Source organism: Babylonia areolata, chromosome 9, assembly GCF_041734735.1.
Source record: "Babylonia areolata isolate BAREFJ2019XMU chromosome 9, ASM4173473v1, whole genome shotgun sequence".
In the NCBI taxonomy this organism is placed as follows: domain Eukaryota; kingdom Metazoa; phylum Mollusca; class Gastropoda; order Neogastropoda; family Buccinidae; genus Babylonia; species Babylonia areolata.
The window spans coordinates 12,311,593-12,324,166 of record NC_134884.1 but is presented as its reverse complement, the minus strand read 5'-3'; the positions used below and the strand labels follow the sequence as shown (position 1 = coordinate 12,324,166).

The following is a 12,574-nucleotide window of genomic DNA, read 5'->3' as shown; positions in this document are numbered from 1 at the left end:
TCGCCAAGCTTCCAAAAGACTGGACGAAGCATTAAAAAGACAAGGCATGAAAATCAGCGCCGAAAAGACCACGTTGATATACTCCATCTTCCTGTATGTGTGGCATTCTCATTACATATCCACCAGTAGACTGAACAATGGGGCCTGTGGATACTCGGCAGTGTTGCTGTCCCTGGCAGGCAGCTGGGCCGTCACGGCGGATTTGGAAAGACGTATTCAAGCCATGAAAATGAGTTGTTATCGCCAGATACTAAACGTCACATACGCTGATCACATCACAAAATAATTAGTGCACCAAATCATCAAGCAGCACGTCAGACCACATGATCTGCTGGCGTCAGTCAAAAAAGGAAACTACGTTGACATGGCCACGTAACAAGATCCAAAGGATTTTCTGAAACAATCCACCGAGGAACTGTCGAAAGGAGAAGACGGAAGTGATGACAGAAAATAACGATAGACTTTGACACACAATGGTCAGACCTGGGGGAATCCGGTTAACATTTCTTCTGTGTGGCGTCCCAGTGAGTGGTCATAGAGTTAAGGTGGGAGAAGAAGAAGGCGAAGAAGAGGAAAAAGAAGGAAATCATGATCATGATGATTTTGTGATTTGGTTGTGCACATATACAATGAAAGTCCTTGAATATCAAATGGAAAATAAGCATTACTTCATATCAGCCTACCCAGTGTGTAATGAGTGTGAAGAGGCAAAACTCACTGAAGTGAGTTTACAAAATATTACATGTCTGAATTCTTGATTTCGAACGACATGTTCACATTTGAAGACCAACAACAGGGAGCAGCAAACCTGTAGAACACAGGACTGGGACAGTTAACAGCTCTTGTCGATATCACTAATGTATACATGTGCGTTTGTTCTTCTGTTCGTGCGAGTCCGTTCGTTCTTGTATGTGTGCTGAATGACGAACGTTACCGCCACATCCAACACACCAATCAGCTCTTTGTGCTGTCAGAGACAGGAGTGACCAGGGCGGGAAACTGCCCCTTGGGATGGCCATGGACAGACAAAATGTCAAGGGTCTCTTCGTGCTCTTTCCCTTGTGACCATCTGCTCCACACTGACAGTTGTCGGGGACAGCGGGAGACAGAGTGATGAAGGAGGAGGAGGAAAAAAAGAGAGAGAGAGAGTGGGGTGAGGGAGGGAGGAAGAGGGAGAGAAGAAATGATCTGAATTGATGTTGTTTTTGGCGGTAATGGAGTAAGCAAAACATTTTTTTTAAAATCTTGACAGCACTGTTGACATGCTTTTTACAGTTGACGACTTTGGTGCAGTGTGCACGCCGCACGTTTGTTTGTTTGCTTGCTTGCTTTTAAGGAAGTTCTGAACGTATTGTTCTGACAAAAAAATACTAAAAGCTTTAGGTTCAGTACTTCCAGAACAATACAACTGCACTTTACTCTTCAGTGTCACAATGCTCACTGTTCCCATCACTCAATGAGAGCGCCTTGAAAGGCGTGCTCAGTCTGACCCCTGGACCTGACTCTTTAATGTGATTGGAACATCCAGATTCCTCCGATCGAGATCTGGCGTAAACAAATGACAGAAAGCAGATCGCGTAATCGGCTTGGAACCTTTGCCTTGAAACGGAATATATATATAGATCCCGCCGACAGTTGTCCAAAGCAACAATCTCCCCTTCCCTCAGTTTCACAAAGACATGGAAAAAGTATGCGTGCTGTGGATAAAATGATGCTTCAAACTGATATTCGGTGTGTCAAGTCTCTCCAAAGTCGAAGCCAGATGAGGCTCTGTGTTGAATTCGGAATGACAGAGATTTGACAAGAAATACGCTCAAAGTCGACATAGAAGATTAAACCAAATAACTGGTGCAATTATAAAGCGAACAATAACTTGTAAACTTGCAAATATACTCACCGAAATAGTTCAAAATTCTTTTGACGGAACAGGCGATTTCCACTACGACTTTTTAGCATTCGGTGACCAAGAAAAACCGCCAATAGTGACACACATGTGCACGCGGTTTTCGCTGAAAATAACCGGGGAGTCCTGATGAAAATCCGACGAAAGTGGGCCTGCACAACATCCCCATTTGCACATGTGTGTGTGTGTTGTTCATCGATTTTACGTCTTTTCAGAGTGCCCTTTGACGCGAAAAAGAAAAAAAAGAAGAAAGAATATACTTTAACAAGGAAACAAAAAAATATACAGGTGATATGAGGCAGGTGAGTAAAAATTGTTTAAAGTACTGGGATACATTGCTTAATGACATCAAAGGCAAGGATATGTTCAGGGTTGATATTTTGTTCATAAATGCAGGTGATGCTTCTGGTAAGCATTATTTGGTTTTTAAAACATTCGTTTTCTATAACAAATAATAGGAAATGTGGAAATATTTTATTTGTTGTTTTATTTTATAAATTTGCAAATTGTAAGACTTGTATCTTTCATGTATTTTGTAAGAAAACTCTGAAGAATGTTTCCAGACATATGATTCTACCAAACTGCAGTATTCATGAAAAGACGTTAATCATGAACTGACTCCGAACGACACATTGCTACTTTTTTCGCTGCTCTGTCCGTTAGCATTATGATAGAATAAAGAAGAGATGCTATCTGGCAGAAAGCGATTGCAGTGCCTTGAAAACATACAGCATTGATTACGTGGCTGATTTCAATCATCATTTCAGATCTTGTCTGTAATTTCAATGATTTTATTGTCTGAAGCGCTGACTTAGAATCAACACAAAAAACAATGTTAAAGATGTATCGTGTAAAATTTATTTGGAAATTCAAAGCCATTAATATGGCACAGGAGAGAGAGAGAGAGAGAGAGAGAGAGAGAGAGAGAGAGGGTGGGTGGGAGATACGGATGGTTATTTATTATAGACCATGGCCTCCAATGAAGGGGTGTGCGAACAATGCATAATATACACAACATTAAGTGCGAAACATATAATAATCAAATCAAGAACAAAAACTAAGCATTAATTAACAGTAATAGAACAGATAAGGAAGTAGCTATTTCTCTTAATGTAAACGCCTTGTACAGGTACAGAGACAAATTACGAACAACAGTGACATCAGTGCTTGACAACAATAAACTCAACTTAAAAACACAGGGTTGTTCGTAGTATTTGCGTCGAATGAGTCTTTCTCTAACATTACTAAGTGCTTCACAACAAAGGACAAAATGTACTTCATCTTCTTTTGATTTCTTGCATAATGGACACAATAAATCAGATTCCTTATATGTTTAGTGCCTCAAACGATGGACAGCCAAATCAGTTATACCGAGTTTGAATCTTGTTGTAATACACCTGAGATGTCTATCAATATTTAAAAACAGATAAGGTTTCATATCATGATTACTGCAAAATGTACTATAAAGACAGGTCAGGTCAGGTCATTAGATCTGCTACTGGTAACCTGTAATCCAGTACAACCTGTTCAGGGTCGGGTTGCCGACGACTAAACCGGCACTCCCACCACTCCCTTCTGGGACTGGTGAGGCGGGTGGCTAGACACCCTTATGGAGATCCATAAAAGGGCGTCGGCTCAGGAGAGCCACCGACGGCCATCTAGCTCCACCATGCTGTGTGCATGCCACACGCAGTTGGCCCCCGGGGTGTGTCTACCCATGTATGCGAAGTCTGGATCCGGCAGAATCTGCGGAAGAAACCTATCGGTTCAACGGAGAGGAAGGCGGTTACAGCAACGCACTGTGGAGTGCAGAGAGCAAGATGAGACACCGAAAGGATATCTTGGTCATCCACTGCATCCGTGCTCATCCTCCAGTCGTCTCGACTAAGTCTTGCCACTGGAAATTGGTGGACCCGGACGAGAGAGTGAGGTCGACGTTGTGCAACTCCTCTTCACTTTAAACAAACTCATCGCGCAAGTCATCAGTCATCCTAAATGACCTTTCATCCTTCATCATTTCATCACCCCCAAGTCCTGTGGCGACAGGCGAGCGACGAAACGACAGGTGTGGGTACACTGGCAGTCGCAGCCGCAGACCTGCACACAGGCGGCTCAGGCCATAGGGTCGTTCTTCGTCGACAGGAGCAGCGATGGAGCTCGGCAGCCGTCTGAGCGTCTGAGCAGCCCTCTTTAGGAATGCACTGCTCACCTCCCTGGCATGAGGAAGGGGCTAGAAAAGGTGCCCTAAAAATTGCCTGCTCCATATCACCCTGGCCAGCATACCGCGGCTGGCGGAGACCCTACATCAGCGGTCGAAACAAAGAGAAAGAAAAGAAAAAAACAAGGATCGTTCCTCTCACCATTGGTGCTTGGAACATAAGGACTCTCCTGGACAGAGATAACGCGGACAGACCCCAAAGGAGAACAGCACTAGTTGCATCCGAACTCGCCAGATACAATTTCGACATCGCAGCCTTGAGTGAGACTCGGCTTGCAGGCGAAGGCGAGCTCTGTGAACGGGGATCTGGTTACACCTTCTTCTGGAGTGGACGAGGAAGCGATGAGCGACGTGAGGCTGGTGTTGGTTTTGCAGTAAAAACAGCACTTGTCAGCAAGCTAGCTGGAATCCCAAAGGGAGTCAACGATAGGCTTATGACCATGAAACTCCCACTGGCATCTGGCCAGAAGCACCTCACCGTTGTCAGTGCCTACGCCCCAACCATGACCAACCCGGATGAAGTGAAGGCGACGTTCTACGAGGACTTTCACTCTGTCATTGCTGCCATCCCTAAAGCAGACAAGCTCATCATTCTTGGGGACTTCAATGCTAGAGTTGGCTCTGACTACATCTCCTGGGATGGAGTGATTGGAAAGCACGGTGTGGGCCACTGCAACCCAAATGGATTGCTTTTGCTTCAGACCTGTGCAGAGCACGAACTGCTGATAACCAACACAGTTTTCTGCCTCCCTACCCGTAACAGGACGTCATGGATGCACCCTCGCTCAAAGCATTGGCATCTCATCGATTATGTCATCGTCAGGAAAAGGGATAGGCAAGATGTACGTGTAACAAAGACCATGTGCGGCGCCGAGTGTTGGACAGACCATCGCCTTGTAGTCTCGAAGCTGAATATTCGAATCCAGCCCAAGAGACGCCCCCAAGGCCAGAAGGCTCCAAAACGGCTCAACATCGCTAAGCTGAAAAACATCACCATCAAACAGTCCTTTGTGGAGCTGCTGGAAGATCGTCTGGAATCCGCCTCTCTGGACAACCATAATGTGGAGTCTGACTGGAGGACCCTGCGTGAGCTGATCTATAGTACAGCTTCAGAGACCCTGGGACCCATGACCAGAAAGCACAAAGACTGGTTTGATGAAAACTGTGATGAAATCAAGCAGCTTCTGGATGAGAAACGCCGTCTGCATCAAGCCCACCTGAGCAACCCAAAGTCCACATCAATAAAGGATGCGTACAATGCCATCCGCAGGACTGTTCAGCAAAAGTTACGCCAGATGCAGGATAAGTGGCTGAGTGACAAAGCTGATGAGATCCAGGGATATGCTGACAGGCACGATATGAAGAGGTTCTATGATGCCTTAAAAGAAGTCTACGGCCCCACATCCTCAGGATCATCCCCCCTCCTCAGTGCAGATGGGAATACCTTGATCACCGAGAAGGAGAACATTCTCGAACGATGGGCTGAGCACTTCAACAGTGTCTTAAATCGCCCTTCCTCCATAAATGATGAAGCCATAGACCGTCTCCCACAAGTCCCCACCAACGAAGCACTGGACGATCCGCCAACACTTCTTGAGACCCAGAAAGCAATCTGTCTGCTATCCAGTGGCAAAGCACCTGGCTCAGACTCCATACCAGCAGAGGTCTACAAGGATGGAGGCACTGTGCTGACTGAGAAGCTTCATCAGCTGTACTCACTCATGTGGAAAGAAGAGACGATCCCCCAGGATTTCAAAGATGCATCTATCATTCACTTGTACAAGCGAAAGGGGAACCGGCAAGCCTGTGATAACCATTGGGGCATTTCCTTGCTCTCCATCGCAGGCAAGATACTTGCCAGGATCCTACTAAACCGCCTCACAGCACACCTTGACCAAGGTCATTTGCCTGAGAGCCAGTGTGGATTCCGGAAAGAGCGCGGAACTACCGACATGGTGTTTGCTGCAAGGCAGCTGCAAGAGAAATGTCAGGAGCAAAATGCTGATCTGTTCTCCACCTATGTCGACCTCACTAAGGCCTTCGACACCGTGAGTAGAGAGGGACTGTGGAAGATCATGGCCAAGTACGGATGCCCTCGGAAATTTATTTCCTTGGTCAGCCAATTCCATGAAGGCATGCAGGCTCGAGTCCAGGACAATGGCGAAACATCTGCTCCTTTTGCTGTCACAAATGGTGTCAAGCAAGGCTGCGTCCTGGCTCCAACGCTGTTCAGCCTCATGTTCTCTGCAATGCTTACTGATGCCTTCAGAGATGGCGATGTTGGAATCGGCCTAAAGTACCGAACAGATGGCATGCTGTTTAACCTCAGAAGGCTTCAAGCAAAAACGAAGGTCATGACAGACATCATCAGAGACTTTTTGTTTGCTGATGACTGTGCCCTCAATGCTGGATCTGAAGCTGACATGCAACTCAGCGTCGACAAGTTTGCCACTGCCAGCAGGAACTTCGGCCTTACCATCAGCACGAGGAAAACTGAAGTTCTCCATCAGCCAGCCCCAGGGAAACCCTACGTTGAGCCCAACATCACAGTCAACGGTCAGAGACTCAGTGCGGTGGAGCGGTTCACATACCTTGGCAGCACACTGTCACGAAATGCGACCATCGACGATGAAGTGAATGTCAGGATTGCAAGAGCAAGTGCAACTTTTGGTAGACTCAATGCAAATGTCTGGAACAGAAGAGGCATTAGTCTTGAGACCAAGCTAAAGGTCTACAGAGCAGTAGTTCTCCCCACACTACTGTACGGCTGCGAAACTTGGACATTGTACCAACGACATGCCAAGAAGCTGAACCACTTCCACACAACATGCCTCAGGAAGCTACTGAACATCAAGTGGCAAGACAGGATCCCAGACACAGAGGTGCTCGCAAAAGCCACCCTTCCCAGCATCTTCACCATCCTGATGCAGTCCCAGCTTCGCTGGGCTGGACACGTGGCGCGCATGCCAGACCATCGGCTGCCCAAAAGGCTCTTCTATGGCGAGCTGCAACAAGGGAAGAGATCACATGGAGGTCAGAAGAAGCGCTTCAGAGATACTCTGAAAGTGTCTCTGAAAGCGTTTGATATCAACCCTGACTCCTGGGAGGAATCTGCAGTGGACCGTAACAAATGGCGCGCTGCTGTGCACAAAGGCGCCAAGTTGTGCGAGGCCAACAGGACTGCTGCAGCTGTTCAGAAGAGGCAGGCCAGAAAGTCACGGGCAAACAAGCTCCCTGACAATGATATGCCTGTCTTTGTCTGCCCCAACTGTCAGCGAATATTTCGTGCGCAGATTGGACTATTCAGCCATCTGCGCACTCACAGATAGATTCATGAGCATCCTTACCCCCACCCCACCACCACCCTCCCCCCATCCCCCATCCCCCATCTGGATGACAACGATGGTCATCATCGATCTCGATGGACACACCACCACTATAAAGACTAAACCTTTCACTTGTACTAGTATGTAAATCCCAAGTTTGCCCCCTGCAATCAACTAGACGCTGACGAAAAGTAAGTATAAAACTTTTAAAACTACCAACACCCTGATTTAACCATAAATGCCCAAGTCCATTTTCACACAAATAAAGGCATACATTCGAAACCCAGTTTTTCTTGCCATTGGCATCTAAGTGGTATAATATTTTGTAAGCTTTATATGGTAGTCTATGATTTTTCATCTGTACTAATCTTAACCAGTACCGAATTGAATTGACGGCGGAATTCACATATATTGGATAACGATCGGTTTCACCATAAATAAATCATAAATCATTAGGCGTTCTCGAATCTAGTCCCCAAAACTTTTTAATAGCAAACAGATGAATAGATTCACAGTGGATTGAAGCTTTATCCAAGCCCCATAATTCCGACCCATACTGCATAATACGTTGTACCTGTGAATCAAAAAGCTTGAAGAACAGTTCTAAGGAATTGTTATTGAGTAAATACAACTTCTGCACAATACATGTCAATGCATTCTTAGTTTTAGTGGCAATATCTTTACAAGCGACAACAAAACTGAGACGGGTGGAGAAAAATATTCCCACGTATATGTAGACATTAATTACAGGCATTTGAACACAAATAGATAACAACCTTTCCCTTGCACCTAAGTATCCACCCTTTCGGAATACTATAATATTTCTTTTCCCCATATTAACTTTTAATTGAAGTCTTGAAGTAGCTACATATAAGTTATTTAATTGAGTCTGTAAACCCACAACTGTCTCTGAAAACAAAATTACATCATCAGCCAACAAAAGAAACATATGATCTATGGTTGAGTATCCCTTTATATAAGCCTGCTTGATGTTCACCAGTGATGTCATTATCCTTAACCCCCTCTTGTAACGACCGTCACATTCAACAACTTGAGCAGTTTCACCAGAGATGCCTACGAAAGATCCTCGGCATAAAGTGGCAACCTCCAGGTCCTAGAGAGGAGCGGCCTGCCCAGCATCGAAAGCATGCTGCTGATCCAGTGCCAGCTACGCTGGACAGGACACGTCGTCCGCATGACAAGACAGCAGGATCCCGAAGATGCTGCTGTATGGCCAGCTGAAGGAAGGCCACCGTGAACTTGGAAGACCCTGCAAGCGCTTCAAGGACACCTTGAAGACAAGCCTCAAAGCCTGTGACATACACATCGCTTCCTGGGAAACTGATGCCCTTGACCGCTCTCGCTGGAGGATGCTGTGATCTGGTGGCATAAAGACTTTTGAAAACAAGAGAACGCTGGCCATTAAGGAGAAACGTGAGCGAAGGAAACAGGGCTCAACTTCTGGAGATGGTTTCCCTTGCAACACCTGTGGGAAGTGCTGCACATCCAGAATCGGCCTCTTCTCCCATATGAGGACACACACCGACAGATAAGCCTGCCTGCCTACTCGTCCGTCGGTCAAACGTGAGACTCCATCACTCTTGTAATCTGTTATTTATAATAGAGCTGTAAAGTTTACTACTTACATCGCTAAGAGACATACCTCTATAGTTATTAACATTATTGACATCCCCCATTTTGAACAATGGCAAAATTATTGATTCTGTCCAGTTTTCAGGGAACTCACCACTATCAAAGAGAGTATTAAATAGTTTAAAGAAAAATCAACCACTTGACTATTTGAATTTATCAGCAACTCATTAATAATACCATCAGGACCAGCTGCTTTCCTTTTTTCAAGTTTTCTCAAACCTAATAACAGTTCTTCTTTAGAAATTGGACGATTGACGCAATTATCAGTGTCATCAACATATACACAGTCAGTAACATTAATAATACTGACTTCTTTCTCTAATAAAGATCTGAAATGTTGAAACCATTCATCAATAGTGATATTACTTCTTGGCTGTTTTCTTTGTGAATTGTATCCCAAAATTCCTTACGATTCTTTAGGAAGAAATAAGATGATCTAACACTTTATCATTAAACTCTTTCTTTTTTCTCTTAAGTAAATGTTTGTATTCACGCCTAGCAATAGAATATTCTTGAAAATCTTCAGGCTTTAAAGATCGACAACTGATTCTTAATAGTCTTCTAACATTGCTATTCTTTACCTTACACTCATGATCGAACCAGTCACGTGATTTCTTACCACTACAAACTTACGTTGCGTCATACAAGCAGAGCATTGTTTCATACATTCAAGGCATCATTCATATCTACGTCTATTAGATGCATTGCACAGTCCAGTTTTACACGGATTTCTGGCATAGACAACTTATAATGGAACACATCAACATGTGCATCATTCCAAACTTTTTTTTCAATGACCTCCTCATTTCTTTCTTTAACACTGTTGTAAATTTTGTTTTCATGTGGAAAAACAACTCTGACTGATACAGGCATTTGATCAGAGTAAAACTGTTCATCTACAAGGAGCTCACAAGAATCATACACCAGTGAATGCAAATCATTTGAAAATATAAAATAGACATTCACACCACATCCTGATTCAGACATATATGTATAGCGACCATTCAGATCACCTTTACATAAACCATTCAGTATACACAAGTCTAATGCAGTGCACATGTTCAACAGCAATTTCCCATAGTTATTTAAATGACAGTCCTCAGAACATCGTTTGGAGCTGAAAGACATTGACTGTCCACAATATTACAAGCAGAGTAATCATTAGACATATTTGACGTTCTGCTGTTCAGATCACCACATGATATAACATAAACATCTTTCTCCAGAACAAAATCCATCAGACATTCTTCAAGTAAACTAATTCCATTATCGATGTCAAACTGAGTGTAAAAAGGAGACCCTTCCGGAAGAACATAAGAGCAAACATACAGCACATCTTATTTGTTCCAAAAAGATTTTTTATCGAATACCAGCACGCAACAAATCACATATTTAGTAACATCAAAATATTTTACAAAAGGAATTAATTCGTTCTTTATCAAGCAAATCACACCACCTGATCTCCTTCCTTGTTTTTAAAAATTTTATTGCAAGTTTACAACATACTTTAAAACCATGGAATATATCTGACTGAAAATTATCCACAAACGTTTCCACCAAACAAACAAAATCAAAACCACAAATCAATGAAACAAAATCTTCATCCTCAAGTTTGGATAACAGACCATTTTCGTTCCATGACAGAAACGAGAACGGCCGCTTGACATCTGTTGACCCCGCGCTTTGCACGGGTTTTTCGTCTTCCGACCGCTCAGGTGTCATGTCATGACGCTCACAACCTGAAGTCAAAACCGGTGCTGATTCAACCTGATGCCCTTTACCACAACCAGTAGGACAAAAGCTATGTTTAACACTGAACCGGCCGTTTTCCTGTTTGCCCTCCCTCAAATTGTCATGCTCATCAAGAAAGTATTTCTTCCCGTCTATCAAGAGGTGATCAAATATCATTGTTGCCTTCTTTCCATCATTCCTAGCCTTTTTCAAATGGGGTGTCAGTTTCCGCCTGATCTCCCTGACCCTGCTGGAGAAATCCTCACCAATGAATATGTTGCTCCCCTGTAATTTTCTGTTAGACTTCAGGGCGCGTATGCACGTCAGAACCGGTTAGCTTAAACGCGTTTAGAGCTTAAACGCGGTTAGCTATACGGGCCCTAACCGCGTATAAACCCTAACCGGATTTGGTATGCACGACGCGCTAAACGGAAACGTATAGCTAAACGCCAAGTGCAAGGTGAGATATTTATAGATTACTGGGCAAACCGGCTCCGCTGTGTGCTTTCGGTTTAATCCAACTATACGTGGAAGTTTCTGAAATTTGCAGCATGACGGAGAAAGTCGGAAAAAGGGCCAGAAAAGCTAACTTCAGTGCTGAGGAAGTTAGAATACTACTTGAAGAGTTGGAAGTAGAACATGTGACCCTTTTCAGCAGCCACAGCCATAATTAATTCATACTCACATTTTCTGTCTAAATATCAAACACACACACACACACACACACACACACACACACATGCACACACACACACACACACGCACACACACACACACCCACACACATGCACGCACACACACGGGTGGACACACACACACACACACAAACACACACACACACACGCACACACACACACAAACACATACACACACACACACACACACACACACACACACACACACACACATGCACACACACACGCACACACACACACACACACACACACGCACACACACACACACACACGGGTGGACACACACACACACAAACACACACACACACACACGCACACACACACACACGCACACACACACACACACACACGCACACAGAGTGTGTTTGGGGGGAGGGGGGGGGCAAAGAGTCCTACCTGAACGTTGATTGAATGGTAGCCTTTTCTGTTGACGAATTCATGTTCCTGCTCGTGTGGCCGCTGGATGCGCACCTGTGTTCCATCGATGCACCCCACCGCGTTGGGGAATCCGTAAGACTGGTTAAGCGCTCGTTTGGTTCTGTTCGCACTGGATTGATCAGGAAAGAAGATATGTTGCCGGGCTTGTCTGAACATAGCGTCAGTCACTCTGCTGACAGTTCGGCTCACTGTCGACTGGTCCACGCCGACCAATTCTCCACAGACGTCTTGAAATGTTGACGTGGCCAAGTAGCGCAAAGTGACGAGCACTTGCTGCAGGGGAGTGAGGGTGAATCCGCGATTCGCGAGAGTGATGTCAGCTGACACCTCACGTGTCAGTTCCAGGATGTGCTGCCGACGAAATCGGAACTTACGAAACACTTCTCTGTCGTCGTCGAAGGGATTAGTACGGTCCCGGAAAATCTGGTTTCTTCGTAGAAGACGCCGCTGTCGTGCTTGGAAAAACAAAAGTGCCGCCCTATTTACACGCGTTTAGACCCGCTATCGGACCCCCAGAGGTGCGATAACTTTAAACGCGAAAATCCGTATAGGATAGACTAACCAGATTGACGTGCATACCGATTTTTCCCGCCTATCCGCCCGTATAGGG

At 44.8% G+C, this 12,574-nt stretch overlaps 1 protein-coding gene across 1 annotated transcript in view; it reads right to left on the bottom strand.

The window, feature by feature from the left end:
* LOC143285720 (uncharacterized) overlaps nt 1-12,132 on the bottom strand; it is a 92,754-nt gene extending 80,622 nt beyond the window's left edge. The window contains exon 1 of the mRNA XM_076593126.1: nt 11,923-12,132. Coding sequence (XP_076449241.1) covers nt 11,923-12,008 — 86 coding nt within the window. The 5' untranslated portion in view covers nt 12,009-12,132. The remainder of the gene's footprint in view (nt 1-11,922) is intronic.
* Between the last annotated feature and the right edge of the window lie 442 nt (nt 12,133-12,574).